The sequence below is a fragment of the Cavia porcellus genome, unplaced genomic scaffold (assembly GCF_034190915.1).
Source record: "Cavia porcellus strain 051 isolate PalLab524CR breed Dunkin Hartley unplaced genomic scaffold, mCavPor4.1 scaffold_20, whole genome shotgun sequence".
Classification (NCBI taxonomy): Eukaryota; Metazoa; Chordata; class Mammalia; order Rodentia; family Caviidae; genus Cavia; species Cavia porcellus.
The window spans coordinates 66,469,970-66,486,796 of record NW_026947503.1 but is presented as its reverse complement, the minus strand read 5'-3'; the positions used below and the strand labels follow the sequence as shown (position 1 = coordinate 66,486,796).

The window sequence follows — 16,827 nt, the reverse complement described above, 5'->3', positions numbered from 1 at the left end:
TAAGCTAAGGTGCAGGACCGTACTGTGAAGCACATCCTGGAGTGTTCACTTTCTCTGCATGTTGAGCTAGATATCCTCAGACTCTCTTCTGCCTAGATTACTAAATTGTGTTTTCTGGGTACCCAGGGTGTCTGCTGAGCAGCTCTGAGGATATTACCTAAGCTCACATTGGCGGGAAAGACAGTGAGGATTCTCATTGAGAAACTTCTAACAGGCCCCGGTGCACCTGTGCCGCGAGATGCTGTGTGCAGGGTTCAGGTCTCCTTTGTTTTACAGCTACAGGTGCCTTGGATAACAGCTTGTAGAGGTCTGGCAGGGACAGCCTGAGCATTCGCCATTTAGTAGATTGGCACACACTGACTGTAACCTAGCTCTGGGGAGAATCACTTTTTAGAGAATTTCTACTTTTGACAGTTTGAAGCTACATATGCAGTATTTCTTCCCAGAATTTAATACCGAGGAAGATCTTTTCATGCCCTGTACTTGTCTCTTAAAAACCATACTGTGACTGTGAAGCTTGCATGTACTCCTGAGTTTGCATTTGTTAGGTGAGTAGAAAAACTTGTCAGTCATCTCCATGGGACTTTGTTGCCAAGAATATTGGAATTCAGTCTTCATGTTGGTGAGACAGTGATCAAAGAACTCAATCTCCTGGAATAACTTTACATTCTAGACAGGCATTTAATTAGGTTCTTTTGTATGTGTTTTTTTTTGTTTTTGTTTTGGTTTTGGTTTTGGTTTTTTTTTGGTACCAGGGACGAACTCACAACTCCGTATTTGCCAAGCAGACATGCTGCTGAGCTAAGCCCCGGCCCTGTATGTGTTTTAAATGGAAGTTTCTTAAATTTGTCAGATAATAAATGAAGTCTTTTAAGCTCTACCCTTTCATTGTTCCCCATTCTCTTGGTTTAAACTTATTAAAATAACTTATTTGAATGATTTCAGAAAAATTACAGAAAGAATCTCATATCTCTTTTATCCAAATTCTTCAAGTATTATTTTACCATATATGCCCTACAGTTTTTTCTGATCTCTTTGAGTATAAGTTTTAGACAGGATAGTTTTTTTTTTTAATTTCTTAAATTTCACTATGTATTTCTTGAGAACACAGACATTGATACATAACTAAAATTAAGAAATTAATGGTGGCACACGCCCATAATCCCCGCACTTGTGAGGCCAAGGTAGGTGAATCACTGAGTTCAAGGCCAGACTGGGCTACATAGTGAATTCAAGGCCAGCGTGAACTACACAGCGAAACCCTGTCTCAAAAGACAAAAATAATAATTGATACATTATCTAATCTATAGATTTTGTTCAAATTCCACCATAAATGTTCTGTATAAAAGAAAAAATAATGTGCTTTTTAATAAAGAACAAATGGTGGGAAAAATCTGCATTCGAAAGCACATTTATTTTCCATAAGAGCACTCATGCCATTCTTGGAGGGCAGGGGATCTTAGAGGATCGCCTGCGGCAGGTGACATCTTGCTGAGCGAGGACTGAATGAATGCAGAACCCCAGCCACCCCTGGGCCTGACTCATGTGTGAGGGGCGTCTCGTAGGTGGGGACTGCATGCTTGGCTGTCACGGAGGTGCTGTGTGTGCGCACTAGAGGTGTATGTTTATGGAATGGAAGGGAAACAGAGAACAGAAAATGCTGTCAGTGTGCCGTGTGTTTTCAGAGTACTATGTGGATCCTGTTTGTGTGTATTTTTAAAACTCTTCAGTCATCAGTATCCGTTTGAAGGCAAGGTGGAGGTCAGCTCAACTTCCCCCAATGCACACAGCACACGGTGCTGCCTCACTGGGTCCCAGTCCCCGTGGACATCGCACTTGTTTTTCTCTGTGGGCCTCTGGTTCCCTGTCTTGCACTGTGTGTACTTGAATGCACATGACATTTCAGGGGGACCTCTGTTTTCCTCCATAGTCACCTTACAAACTTGCATCCTTATCTTCCCTTCCTTATCTCCCTCCGTATTTCTTAAAAGGAGGTGTCTCTTCTAGGGGTGTCAGTCCCCTGTGTGGGTTTTTGTTTTGCAGGGCTGGGAATGGAGTCCAAGGCCTTCACATCCACAGGCCTGTTTTTTATTTTGAGACAGCCTTTTGCTCAGGCTGGGCTCAAAGTTGCAGTCTCCCTGCCTCAGCCCTCAAGAGTCCTGGGATTGTAGGCATTTGCCAGCACATCCTGCTGCTTGTGTTTTTTCTTCAGAAAGTGTCTTATCAGTTACGCTTTCATTGTCCGCGTCTCAGTTCTTCCATGTCCTCCTCAGCCTGAACATGTGCTCAGTTGTACCATCCTTTTGTACCAGAAAAATGCCTTCACTGTTGGTCTTTGGGGTTATCCAGTTTTCTTCATTAATGTTTGTTACATCTCTGGGGAGTCAGTCCATGCCGTCCACCTCTCTTTACTCTCCGCCTCTTCCGACATCTCAGTAGACATCACTACCTAGTTCTTCACAGAGGGCTCCCCTTGGAGTCCTAAGCCCGGTAGCTTTTCCATCAGACTTCGCTTCCTCTTTGTTGGTGCTACCAGTGTCTGCTCAGTTGACTGGGCCATAGTGTGACTCTTTCCCAATTCCCCTGTGTTTCTGGCCTCCGGTGTGAAGTGAGGCCCTATGTGCTGCTGGTTTTGGCAGTATGGGATCATGTTCATAGCTTCCAGAGCCCCAAACATCAGAATCTCTCCCGGCTCTTCCAGAGTTCTACCTCACATTCTCCTCTGCTTCCAGAGGAACACATCTAAGAGCAGAACTCCTGCCTCACTTCCTGCCAGTCATTGGAGTAGCTCCAGGGTACAGTGGATCCCAAGACAATTTCATTCTTTTGCATCACTGTGCTTCTTCACACCAGAGATCATTGTCTTCTGAAGACAGTGTATTGTGTGATGCCTGTTGGCTCCAGCCTTGTTGGCTGGCTCTGCCTCGTAGCCGTTTCTCCCCACAGCCCCGTGTGAATGCGCAGTCAGCGTTCCCTCCCCATCCTCAGCATGCATCGTCTCTGCTCACCACCCTCCCTAGGGAAGTCACTTGTTTGCCTGTTTCTTCTCTTTGTCCTGATTGTAATCTCCACAGCCAGATCTGCATCTCATTCCCATTCTCGAAACTGATTTAATTTTCTGGCTCCTAGTAGGTGCTCAGTAAAGGCATATTCAGTTTAATCGAATCAAGTAAAATATAGGAACTAACAAGATGGGTGGTAGTTGTCAGTGGGCTTTACCTAGGAACTTGTACGCTTTGTCCTTAGCATGTAAGTTCTGGCTTTTTGAGAAGACCTTTGGGAGTAGAGATGAAAATTGTGGAAGAAAGAAAAATAATCCTTTATACTTTAGCATATTTTAATGTATTTTTGTGAGACACAAAGTATCTTTCACACAGTTGTGTAGTTTTTTTCTCCCTTTTCTTACAAAAGCAAAAAGGCTTTAATTCTCAGCTTTCACTATCTGATTGGAACAGAGTGGCAATATAAACAGTCCTGAAAATTAAATAACTTAAAATGTTTATGTACCTAAAGAAGCACTATAGAATTTTCTACTTCCTACTATTTTTCTTTAATTACCTAGTATTGAAATTTGCATGGGTTTGTGAACCCCAGGATTCAATGTTACCATGTCCAACCAGTAATAGTGCTTAGTGTCTAGACTCAGCGTTTGACAAGTGTTTACTTCTGAAAGCACAACACCTGGTAGGAAAAAGCTCTTCCATTTGTATTTTTAATATTTAATTTGCCTAAGTTAAATCCCAGTAATCACTTCTAGTAATCACTTTTACACTTTCATGTTGGTTTTGTTTCTGCCATTGAAATAATAGAAGGCTCCGAGATGAAGACGTGCCAGTGGATGACCCCACAGCCCTCAGCGTCACTGGCCCCAATGCCTGGCTGGAGTGCGCTCTGGAAGACAGTGGTGCCGGAGCAGCACAGGATCCTTCACGGGAGCTGAGTGTTCCAGCCAACAGCCCTTCACTTTGTCCTTTGTCCTCAGAGCCTCAGCCAGAAGCAGTTTATAGTGACAAGGGTGGAGAACCCGATGGCTGCAGATCCGCATTGCAGCTGGAGGCTGACATCACCACACAAGACTCTGCCCTCCTAGATCAGGAATTGTATAACTCCTTCCATTTCTGGAGGACTCCTCTTCCCGAAATCGATCTGGACATTGAGCTGGAGCAGGACTCTGGGAAGAGCCTTGGCCTGGAGAGGCCAGAGGAGGCCTCTGAAGACCCCGGTCCAGGTTCTCCAAACATCAGTATGGCCACCAGGAGGGAGTTGGAGGAGATGATAGAAAACCTAGAGCCCCACATCGATGATCCCGATGTTAAAGGTAGGGAGAGTCAGTCAAGTGCTTTATTCTGGAATGGATCTATATACAATATGCTGCAACTTGAAAAAACTTGGACCAGGAAAACTGCCTTCTTTTAAGATTGGTAGATATGACTAAGCTTTAAATCTCTTTTGTTGATATCCCTTTCTAAAAGCTCACTATTATTTAGAGCTTTGCGTTCACAGTTTAAAAATTTTGAGCCCTGCCCTGTTTTGCTGTGGATCGTATAAGCCTTTTTTACTGTAAAATAGCAGACACTGTGTTTTTTTTCAAGAAAAGGCTTACCATCTGATAACAGCGGACACAGGTTTGTTTTCTGTGGAATGTGTGGTTTTAAGAACGTTTGACTTATACCAGTCAGATTTGACTTTGTTGCTGCGTAACACACTTGTCACCCTGGTGGCTGCAGGTGGCATTCGAGCTTCTTACCCAAAGCCTCCCCGCCACCCCTCCAGCCAGCCTGTTCAGCCCTGTGGTCACACCTCTCTGGACCCCATGTAAATGGGATTGAGCGGTGTGTCATACATGCCCCGCCCCCCACGCAGCATGTCTGAGATTTGTCCTCGTGATTGCATATCTCCATTATTCAGTCTTTCTGTTGCTTTGTGAGCTGGGGTAGGAAAGAGATTGGGTGATTTCAGCAGGACACTGCAGGATGTTTCTCCCGTAGACACGCAAGTTTTTATGGAAGCTTGACAGCTGTGCTTTTTGCTTTATTCCTCACTTGTGGCCCTATCATAGGTTTTTTACTCTGGTGAGCCAGTTTTCTGCATTTTGTGACAACTTTGTGATACAGCAAGTATTGAGATTTTTCATTTTGTTTGACCAGAATCCTGCATTAGTGTTCCTCTCTCCCGTGAGGGTAATTGAGCACAGATAATCACACCACCAGTGAGGGTCAGTTGTAGCAAAGATAGTCTGCCTTAGACAAGTGTTCTATTTCTTCACAGCTTTCAGCCGTTTGTCACTGCTGTTAGCTTCATAACTGTCATACTTTCTTTTTCTTAAATTCCATTTTTATCTCAAATACAGTGGCAGCTAGTCCTCCAGCCTGTTTTGGGGGCTCTTGTTGGATGACAATACTGGCTGGTTCTCTAGCACTTAACACATACCAACTGAAATACTGAATGAATTTGTTAAAAAAAAGTTTTATGCTTTTTTAACAAATAAGGATATTTTTTCATAGTTTGCTTTTTAAAAACCTACGTGTATATGGAAGTTTCAGGATGACTTTGTGTTGGCAAAAGTGGCTAATACTGTATACTATATGACTTAAGACTTGCGGTTGAGAGATTTTAATACAAATATTGTCTGTGACTTAAATCAGTTCTGTTTCTAGTTCCGCTTTTAGGCTTGTATAGTGTAGATTTGTTACATTCTGCCATCTGTCAGAAGGTTCTCAGTCGTTAGCCTGAGGGGCTGGGGACCGTTCCTGACGATGAGCACACAGATGGGGCAGATGGGCACCACGTCGGGGCATGCCCTGGAGGCTGCAGAGCGCTGGAGCTTTGCTTCCAGTGAGACTGGAGGCATGTCTAGTCTCGTGGATTCAAGTGACCACCTTTGTCTTCCTCACCTCAGAACAGGTTTTGAATTTTAATGACACACTAATTTGGTGACTTTTTTCTTTTTTAATTCTGCTAGTGTAGGATGGTTATTTCCCTCAAACTACAAGAAACCATCAGTGTTTCTCAAAGGCAGAACTTTTATCCCAGATGAAAGCCGAGCTCTGTCAGAGATGTGTATCACTTCCACTGCCTTGTGAGCGTTTTCCATGCTCAGTGAGTTGAGCCAGGGTCTTCCTGCACAGCTCGTCTGCCCAGGGAAGTGACACCAGGGCCTTTGAGACATACTCTGGAAGTCCACTGTTCCCACATGAATCCTGGAGCTCAGAATAGAATGATAGACCCTAGTAAGAAAACGAGCAGCAGCGTTTGGTCTGCGCTGCAGGTGAAGGCAGGTTTTGGTAAAGCCCTGTGTGCTATCTCCCCTTGGTCTTATGACGGTGCCGCCTTAGACCTTACACCCAGAGCACAAACCTCTTCCTCTCCTACCTGGAGCCTAGAGTCATCACTGGGCTCCATCTTAGCTCATTTTCCAAAGCAGTTTTTCCCCCAAAATAAGACCTAGCCGGAAAATAATTAGCCTTGAAAACCAGAGAGGGAAAATGCCAGCTCTGTTAGCCTCATCTTACTTAGCTGCTGCTGCTGTTCTCACGGTAGCTGCTCCTTGAGGTGGGTCCTTGAGTCTCGTTGGCTTTGGGTAGGGGAAGACCTTGAAAGATCCCAGAGAGCCGGTGCAGAAGAGTAACCAAGGGCCTCTGCAGATTGCTGCTGGAGTTCTCAGGATGAGCATTCTCCCCAGACACTGCATGCACAGGCTCCTGCAGCTGGCCTCGTTTTCCAAGAATACGCTGGTAGACAGAACCTCCTCGTGTGCATGCCTGGTGCTTGATGTACTTAGAGATTTTACACTCACTGTAGCATATGCATAGGTTGTCTTAGGTAGTTGCTATTTTGTTTAAATGCATTTTAATTCAAATTTTTCACATTTTGAACATCCAAGTTGATTACTTGCATTAAATGCATGCTGAGCAATATTTTTTGCTAAATTTCCTGTTGCCAGGGGCTGGGGATTTAGCTCAGCGGCATAAGCGCCTGCCTTGCAAGCAGGCAGTCGTGAGTTCAATCCCTGATACTGATAAAAACGAAAAAGACCAAAAAAAAAATTTCCTGTTGCCTCGCGGGCCAATGGAGAATGCCCTTTCCTCTGTCTGAATGTCCTTTATGAGGAAGGCAGTAGTCCTTGCCAGGTTAAGGAACGACCGCGTGGTAAGTTGTTCTGATTTGCTGCGAGCCTGGCAGTGCTCCCAGGGGACCCCTTGTTTTTGGGGCAAGATAATGATTTCATTTTCAGAGCGTTAGAGCCGAGGCGGCATCTATGTTGTTTGTTTTAAGATAAAAGATGTTAATGTAAGAGTTGTTTTTTCTAAAATAAAACCTCAGTACGTATATTTAATTGCAGTTTTGGCACTTTGTGACAAAAAGTAGGTTTGGGGTTCAGTTTGGGCCTTCATCTCTAAGAGGATCACCATTACCAAATTACAGAAAAACAAGCTGGGGTGAGATGGGCTGTCGGCTGTGACTGCCTCAGAAGTCTTTGTAATTGCCATTATTTTATGTTGGCAGGGTTTGTGTGACTGCTCTGCTGCTAAAGTAGCTTAGTAAGTAAGCCTTGGCTCTCCCACGGCATCGTTAACTTTGCTGAATCGATTCCTGTTAATAAACTGGAGGTGCCTCCACAACTAGATAGCATTTGCCTTTTCATACTAACGCAGAATAATGTACAGTAGTGGATAGACATTTTAATCTCGGGAAAGCATATTAGTTTTCTCCTTTTTTTCTTTGAGGACTAATTATGGATTGACCATCGTAGTCTTTTTTCCAGCTTTTTGATGGCAGTATGAAAAGTTCTCTTGCCACTGCTAACACATAGTGCGCCGGAGAGGGTGCCACCCGGCTGCCCCTCACTGTCTTTTTCTCCTCCCGCAGCGCAAGTGGAGGTGCTGTCGGCCGCCCTGCGCGCCTCCGGCCTGGACACCCACACAGAGGCTGTCGGCATGGAAAAGAGCGGCGAGCTGCAAGATGAACCGGGTATAAATGAGCTACAAAATTGTAAAATAAATCAAGATGATTCTGTGCCTTTAATCAGCGATGCTGTTGAGGTAACGAACCCAGTGGCATTGACCGATGGGAGCAGTTTGAGTCTGGGAGTCTGTTGTTGGGGGACATTACAGCTGATCATTTCCTAGCTAGCACATGCCGTCAGCAGCTCTTCTTTTGCATGAAGTTTTAAAAGTCCTAGTCCTTGCCACCTCGTGTCCTTGTGACGCTAGTGTCACAGTAAACGCCTGGAGGCGTAAATGCCAGTGCCGTCTATATGCCCGTCCTGCTAGACTCAACATGAACGTAGCTCACTGCAGTGAAATAGTCTTACTGGAAACAAAGCCCTTTATCAAGAATAATTAATTCTTCCCTTTTCTTTTTGGAGAGGTGCTTTGTTTCTGATCGGACCATTTCACTGCAGCGAGCAACACAGTATTCTGAGCAGAAGATCGGGACTTGAGGCCATGTTGCGGAGGCCAGTGGCATTATCTGGACTCGAGTGTGAGGGTGGGTACTGTTCTGGCATCGTCTCTGCTGCACAGGTGTAGCTGTTCGTATGCTCTTTCCCTCGTTTCCCACCACAGCCCTTTCTGGCCAGTGCCACTGAGTGTCTGTGTTTCTTCCCCTGCGTTGTGTAGACAGAGGGGACCCACCATTCCTTGCTGAAAGGCAGTGGTCCCAGAGCCTGGCCGCTTGAGTAACAGACAGCTCAGGACAGTCCTTACACCTCAGGGTTGGCAAGAGGATTCTTAATGCCGTAGTTAGTGTGTTTCTGTTTTGTTTTTCATTAGCTGACATCTAGTGTATTAGAAACGAGTATAATGTTAGTGCTTTGGACTGAAACCTTGACTGTTTACTGGGTATTTTTCTTTATGTCTGCTTTTTGGAAGGTTTAGGCTTATTTTTTGTATAATGTTTGTGAAATTAGATATTAACTCGAAAATAACTACACATGACACCCAATGGCCTCTACAATATTTGAAAGAATGTCTCAATACCACTTGATAAGTGAGCTAATTTGAGAAATTTAAACTATTTCAAAATTACTTTAAGTTTACTTGTAAATTACATTCAAAGTTACTTTTAAATTACTTTTCATTTTTTGAGAATCAGCAAGTTGATTTAAATCAGGAGTTACGGGGTCTTAGGCGTATGTATAAAATAATAAAACCTGTACCAGTTGCATGCCCAGTGTGTCTTTCGGACAGTCTGAAGGTGAGTGGGCTCGTAGAATAGCTGAAGTGAGATACAAGACAGCAGCTCTGAAGTAGTACTCTCTCCTCACAGAGCATGGATCCCGCCCTCCACTACATCCACAGTGACTCGGACGTGAGCACCAGCAGCAGCTTCAGCCCGGATGAGGAGAGGAGACCTAAAGTGCAGGCAAGTGCCAGGCACCTTCCTCTCTGCTGGTTCTCTGCCCTCTTCTACAGCCCGTCTCCTACCCGTGTTCATCTCTGCACAGATAAACTGGGATGTCACTTAGAATAAGAAAATGTAGCAGAAAGTTGCACACAGGCACAGATCTTCCCCAGCTGCATGGGATCTGATGTAACAGCAGAGGTCCCCTGTTTCTCTCAAGACAGCTACAAGCATCTCACACTACCAGGTCTTTGCTTGTGCCTAAGTCACTGAGAGTTCTAACATGCAGCTCTGGTTTCAGGACAGAACATGTAAAATAGCTCAATGCCACTGTCGAGTACAGTGGACCCTGAGTCAGTCTACCTCCAGGGACTCAAAAGTGGGGACCCCGAGTCACAGTCTACCTCCAGGGACTCGAAAGTGGGGAGAGCGCGTCAGGAACTGTTGGGGCATGCTCTGTGCTTTTCTTTCTGCTTGTGAAAAACACAGTGAGACTCTCACACGTGTGCCCCCAGGTCCCCGATAAATGAGCTACCTCCCAGTACCCCATGGCCAGCCCTCTGTCATACCCATTGGCAGTGCACGTTGGCCACGCACACTTCTCAGGGGAGCGTCGATACCATGTGACAGCAGCACCGCATGTCACGGTCCCCAGGCGTGTGGCTTGCTTCTGGGACCGTATTAGTACCAAAAGTAGATCTCATAGGTCAAATTGTACATGTGCTTGCTTGTTGCTCATCTTCTTACTAAAAATGGAGTTGGGGTGTGTAGTTTTGAAATATGCTCTTCCCTAGCTGTACTGTACAGACGCAGGGCTGTAACAGATACCTCCACCTGACTGATTTTTATATGCAGTGCAGGTGAGGGGCAGGCAGTAGTGTCCCTGGCTCTTCTCCCCTGCAGTCACTGCACTTCCCAGGAGCAGCACTACACTGTGCTTCGATGGCTCCTTCCAGGCTGTGGCACATGCGGCAGCAAGCTGTGTCTGCTGCTTTTCTTCACACTCCACACGCATGTTTGCTGTGATGTAAAGTGCCCTCTGGGGTGTGTGGCTGTTTTAAGGAAAACGTGTTGCCGATTGTGCACAGATGACGTATGTTCCATGTTCGTGGTGCACGTGCCACCTCTTGTGGTAGCTCTTAACTTCAGTAATTCAGGACTTACCAGCTGTTTCCATTCATTGTGGTTCTAAGTTCTGTGTTTCCCCTGGTGCGTGTTTCCTTTGTTGGGTATGTGAGCACTTGACCTGTTCAGATCAATGTGCTGGAAAGTCCTGCCAGACTTGCCCCAGCGGCTGCAGGCACATCTGAACACTACACTGTCACACTGTCTCCCATCTCCCCAGGATGTGGTGCCTCAGGCCCTGTTGGATCAGTATTTGTCTATGACCGACCCTTCCCGCGCACAGACAGTGGACACGGAGATTGCCAAGCACTGTGCATACAGCCTGCCCGGGGTGGCCTTGACCCTTGGGAGGCAGAACTGGCACTGCCTGAGAGAGACCTACGAGACCCTGGCCTCCGACATGCAGGTGGGTGTGGTACTGAGGGGTGGGGACCATGCTCTGTGGGTTGGCTGGCAAAACCCAGAGAACCGCTTCAGGGCTTTCAGCATCAACCTTCTGTCACCATGAGGTGTGTGTGGATGATGTCAAAGAAAGAGTTCCAGAGTTTAGCTTCTCAGCTTTTCTCTTAACATGGCTGACATGCCTGAGTTCCTAGCTTAGGACTTGTGTATGATCTAAAGTTGGTTTGTAGATTCATTCTTTGGAATAAAAGATAAAATGTCCCCCTAGAAATCCTGGTATAAGGGCCTATTCGATCCCAGAGCCCAAAAGATCTTTCAGCCTTCAGAGACAGGATGGCAGGGTTTATTAGCACGGTCCTGTTGGCGTCCCCTTGCCGACTGTAATTGCAGACTGAGCCGATGGTTATTGTGTCCTTATGGGCCAGCCACTTTAGAAGAGCGTCCTGAAAGCCACTGTGTCTGGCAGCCAACTTTTTTTAAAAAATTTGACAGTATTTGAGGTTGAACCCAGGACCCTTGTACTGAACTGCAGTCCCAACCCTTTAAAAAGTTGGAGAGTTTTTAACTTCAAGATGGCGCCTCACCAAGTGACCCAAGTTAGGCTTAAACCTAGGATCCTCTGGATTAACCTCCCAGAGTGCTGGGTTATGTGCCTGTATCACCACACGTTCTCTAGCATCTTTGTGTGGCTCTCCTCCTAGCTTTGGTGACCTAACACCTCCCCGGGTTGCTGTTAGGTCTGGGCTCCAGGAACCAAGAATTTTGCTCCTCTTGCACAGAAAGCTGGTCTTCTAGTGAAATCGAAAGTGGTCAGTCAGACTGTTACACTGGTAGGAATAGTTTCCCTTCACCCTGCAGAGCTCACTGCATTTTTTGAGGAATCAGTGCCGTGGACTCAGTACATGGACAGTGGAAAGCAACCTTAGGGGCCTGCACCCCGAGGGCGGGGCTGAACGTGGGCAGAGCCTAGGGTGCCCAAGAGGCTCCTTGTGGCAGCATCTGTCCCTACGGTCCCCTCCCATCTGCCTTTGCCCGGCTTAGATGAAAATTCAGGTGTACATTTAATCCAAGAGGGACGCTGAGACCCACACAAGCACAGAGTTAGACTAAGGCACACGTCAGATTTTTAAATTAATGCAACAGGGAGGGAAAAATGGATTTGTTGATTGAGGGGTTCTGTCTTCATTTACTGAGACAGAGTGGCAGTGCAGAGCCCAGGCTGGCACTGAACGCCTCATCCTTCATCTCCCTGCCTCTGTCTCCTGAGTGCTAGGATTCCAGCTGTATACCACCACAGCCTGCTCAACACATTGCTACTTTGAAGATTCCTATTAATGTATTTCAGCGTGGGCATTCTTTTCCAAGAGCCATTCAGCAAACAGATTTTCTTGTTTTTCTCTAAATTGCCAGTTTTGTACATACAAGTTTTGGACCTTTGATCCCAGAAGGGCAGACAGGAATCCCAAGGAAGTCAAGTGGGGCAGTGTGAGGTGGCCTTTGATACATGCAGGGGTCCGGGCACCGGGATCAGAGCTGTACAGGCAGTGATTCCTAGAGACAGCTTTCTTCATAAACAAAGGGCAAATGGCGATTGTAAAGAGATTTAAAGAACTTGCCAGCTTTTTGCCATGTCGCTGTCCATCCTGCTGTGTCTCTGGAGTGAATAATGCTGAGTCCTGTGCGCTCTGCGGCTCAGCTCGCTGACCGGCTCTCCCTCTGCAGTGGAAAGTGCGGAGGACCTTGGCCTTCTCCATCCACGAGCTCGCAGTCATCCTCGGAGACCAGCTGACCGCTGCAGATCTGGTTCCAATTTTTAATGGATTTCTAAAAGACCTCGATGAAGTCAGGATAGGTGTCCTTAAACACTTGCATGATTTTCTGAAGGTAAATTTTAAATTCTTTTATGTAGAAACATATAAAATTCCATTGTAAGCCTAATATCTCTATTTTTGGTGATAGCAGGGGGTCTTTGAGCTCTTTCATAAGGATGTAAACCAGCACACTAATGGTAAGGTATAGCTTCATAAAGAAAAACTGATCAGGTTAGCTTTGCTAATGTCATTTTACTTTAAAAACAATTATGCTCACATTTATTTTAAATGTTAGGCTGTGGAAATGAATATTTGTACCAAGATACATTAGAAATGTCCATGACCTTCAGCCACGTGTGGTGCTTTGGGGTTCTTGCCCCGCCCCCGCCCCCCCCAAGGACCCTGACCCTGACACACAGCTGGCGCCAGGGACACGCCTGGTGCTTACTCACCTTGGACTGACCACAGCTCTTCAGCTGAGCTACAGTTCTAGCATATTTGCAAGCATAGCTTTGAGTTATACAAGTAATCATAATTCTAAAGGTACAGTGTTCTATAGGGATTGCACTGAAATTGCTCTACGTGTCCTAGTGACTTCATTTGCGGAGGCCTTGGTATAGATGTAGTGTCTCTCCGAAGGTCGAGACCAGGCCTCTGTTCACCCAGCCTTCAGTTTTCCCAGGCCATGGGCCCTGGACGTGGCCACACTGGCTTGTTGGCAGGCTTGTCACCCATGTGGGCTGCCATGGGTCTCTCAAGAGATGACACGTGGGGATTTCCATCGTGAGCCAGAGGTCTGCCCTCGTGAGTGACAGGTACCTGTGTCCCTGGAGCCACTCACACACAGTTCTGGCCCTGCATGGCTCGCCCCACAGTGGTGGCTCCCACAGTCTCTTGAAAACTTCCGAACATTGGTTGTGGACTCCAGGCCTTCCTGTTCCTGTGAAGGTGGAAGTGACACCTGGGTCTGGGAACCATGGGAGCTATCTAGTGCGTCTGTCTGTCCGCCCTCACTCTACAGTGCATCTTTCCCCCACTGCCCAGCTGGAGGCAGCCCCAGTCCTCCTGAGGCACTGCTCTGTCCCCTGCATGTGCTGTGGCCTTCTCGGGAGGCAGGCACTAAGGGGTCACGATTCACTTTGGTTTGGTTTTACGTGGTTGGATTCCTCTCAACTGACACACAAAAATACAAGACCTGTTAGTGGGCTGTCATGAGCCGGGTCAGCACAGGCCACCTGGTGCATGTCTAGCTGCAGACCTCCCCAACCCATGGGCTTGGGTTCACCTGACAAGAGTGACTGCCAGCGCCTCCATTTGCTCTTCCTCACTTCATGTTTCTGCTTCCCCTCAGGAGGAAAGCTGTTCAAAGTAGCAGCAGTACGCTTAGTACCTTGTCGGGCTCCCACAGCCCCGGTCCCCTCATCCAGCCCTGTGTTGCTAAATGGTGGGCCAGGCTGCCTTCCTGCACGGCTGGGCTCATTCTGATGTGGGGCTGCCGTGAGGTTTCCTCCGGGAGATGGCACAGCTGCTCTCCATGCTCTCACAGCAGCTTCTCTACTCTGTGCATTGTCAGCCATGAGGTGCCTCACAGTGCCACCTGGGTCAGACTCGGGACAGGGAGCGTGCCTCACACAGGCTGTAGGGACAGCCCAGGGAGATGGTGACTCTTGGAGATCTTGGGGATTTGGAGGGAAATCAGGTGAGGAATACAAAAGCATTAAATATAGGGTCTGCTCTGCAGCCACCTAGGAAAGGAGTGACACGCCTGTTGTCCTGCTTAGTAAGGGTGCTTCTCTGTTGTTGCAGCTTCTTCATATTGACAAAAGGAGAGAGTACCTGTACCAGCTCCAGGAGTTCCTGGTGACTGACAACAGTAGGAACTGGCGCTTCCGGGCCGAGCTAGCGGAGTAAGTCTTGCGAGCGCCTGATGAGGAGGATGTCCCAAGATTGTTTGCCCTGAAGCTTTAGCACTAGTGGGCCCCCTCATCTGGTATCCCTCTTATCACCCGGTCCTGCCCTCGATCAGCTGTGAGTACAGCATTGGTTTCAGTGTGGGTCCTTCCGCTCAGCCCTTCACTGACCTGCGCTGCATGGGCATGCAGCTCACAGCCATCGGGGTAGCTGGGCTCTCCAGGAAGGGGGTCCAGGAGTACCCAGTGGCTTCCGCTGGCTGCCAGCCACTGTCAGTCTTTTAAAGGACCTCTTAGCACAGTGGTTAGTGGCAGAGAGAGGACTGACGTGGTCCTGTCCAGCCAGGCCACTGGCTAAAGCTTGAGCTGTGTCTCACCCAGCATACGCAGAGGTGACCCGAATGTCATGCCTCTTCAGCAAGGGCCTGGCCCCTGGGGAGCATTGTCATGGGCACTGCAAAGTCCTGGCTCCCCTGCACCCCGGCAGAGCATAGCAGGCTCTCCCACAGAGAACCCTCAGTGGGAGATGGCACGTCCCAGGGTGTCCCCAGCTGTGACTGGAAACTCGAGCATCTCCCAGCCTGTCCTGTGTCTTGGTGTTAAAAGCTGTATACCGTGCTTAAGAAGGGGCTTGTCTGGCCCAAGACTCTGGTTGCCATTCCCTGTGACTCAGGGCTGTAGAGAGGCAGAAAGAAACCAGCCTCTCACCAGCCCCTTCCCTCAGACCTTGCTTCCATCCATTGTCTCTGGGTGGTCCCCCCTTCTCAGGACAGTGACACTGGTGACGGTATCCAGCATATGGGCCTGGGGAGGTGCCATGTCCACACACAGCAAATAAATAGTCACCTAGCCACACCAGCCTGGAGGCTGCTTGGGGGGCTGAGGCTGGCCTGGGCAGCTTAGTGAGAACGACACAGAAAGGCCTCGGGCTATAGTTGAGGGCTCAAGCCGTGCCTAGCACATGTGCCCCCTGGGTTCAGTCCCTGACCTGGTGCCCTGGCCCAGCCCCTCGGGCCACAGAGGCCCACTTCACTGGCTCCTGGGTGCCTAGGCTCACACGGTGTTTTAGAGGCTGTCCGTGTGTACGTGGCTATGTGGCAGCCGAGTCTTCACTGTCCTCATAGACAGCTGATCCTGCTGCTGGAACTGTACAGCCCCAGAGACGTGTACGACTACCTGCGCCCCATTGCACTGAACCTGTGTGCAGACAAAGTGTCCTCCGTCCGCTGGATTTCCTACAAGCTGGTACGTTGTCACCGCATCTCCGAGTGTCCGATGGCACCTCGTGCAGGTCCTAAGCAGGTGCCCCTCCCGCCCTCTGCTCCCCGCAGGTCAGCGAGATGGTGAAGAAGCTACACGCGGCCTCCCCACTGACTTTCGGCACTGACCTCATCCGGGAGTTGGTGGACAACTTCGGCAGGTGCCCGCGCTGGTCCGGCCGCCAGGCCTTCGTCTTCGTGTGCCAGGTGAGGCCACCTCTGCCCTGGCCGAGCACACCCTGTCCTGTGCCCATTTCCACAGGGCGCACGGTGGCCCCCCTTTCTGCCCTGTGTATTCCTAAATGACACGAGCTGGCCTTGCCTGTGGGGAGGTGGGCGTGGCCGGGATCCATGTGCCGTGCATGCTGGCGTGTTGAGTCAGGGCAAGCACATCTGTCCCTGAAGATCCAGCAAGTCTCGACCCACGGCTGTTACCTGCTTACTAGGTACGCCAGCACACATTCACCTGTCAGGCTACACATCATACACATCAGCCACCATTCCCCCTCTCAGCAGGGGCACTTTTGTTCAAGTCTCCAAGTGCCTAGAAGACTGGTTATCAAGTTGTCCCCACACTTGAAACCCCAAACCCTCTGAAGGTGTGCTGGCCTTGGGCTGACCCCCTCGGCTCTCTCCATTAGACAGTCATCGAGGACGACTGCCTGCCCATGGACCAGTTCGCTGTGCACCTCATGCCACACTTGCTCACCTTGGCCAATGACAGGGTTCCAAACGTCAGAGTGCTGCTGGCCAAGACGCTGAGGCAGACGCTGCTGGAGAAAGGTGGGCAGTGCGGAGCGGGAGAGCCTCTTGCGGCAGCCGGCCTGGGCCGGAGCAGGGCTGGGCCTGCTCCCACCGCGTCCTCCAAGGACCGCGCTGCGTGCCACCATGTCGGCACACGATAGCTTCTGCAGTCGTGGCACCAGACTGTGTGTGCTGTGGCCCCACAGCCTTTCATGTGTTCATGGCAGCTGA

The 16,827-nt window shown here is 48.5% G+C and overlaps 1 protein-coding gene across 4 annotated transcripts in view; it reads left to right on the top strand.

Moving 5' to 3' along the window:
- Ppp4r1 (protein phosphatase 4 regulatory subunit 1) overlaps window positions 1-16,827 on the top strand; it is a 48,521-nt gene that overhangs the window by 30,420 nt on the left and 1,274 nt on the right. For 3 of the 4 annotated variants that reach the window (XM_063231968.1, XM_063231971.1, XM_063231970.1), the window contains 9 exons: window positions 3,810-4,318; window positions 7,870-8,042; window positions 9,271-9,366; window positions 10,691-10,876; window positions 12,595-12,756; window positions 14,490-14,590; window positions 15,718-15,838; window positions 15,925-16,059; window positions 16,494-16,635. In XM_063231968.1, coding sequence (XP_063088038.1) covers window positions 3,810-4,318; window positions 7,870-8,042; window positions 9,271-9,366; window positions 10,691-10,876; window positions 12,595-12,756; window positions 14,490-14,590; window positions 15,718-15,838; window positions 15,925-16,059; window positions 16,494-16,635 — 1,625 coding nt within the window. The remainder of the gene's footprint in view (window positions 1-3,809; window positions 4,319-7,869; window positions 8,043-9,270; window positions 9,367-10,690; window positions 10,877-12,594; window positions 12,757-14,489; window positions 14,591-15,717; window positions 15,839-15,924; window positions 16,060-16,493; window positions 16,636-16,827) is intronic. The other variant, XM_063231972.1, reaches the window with a different exon arrangement.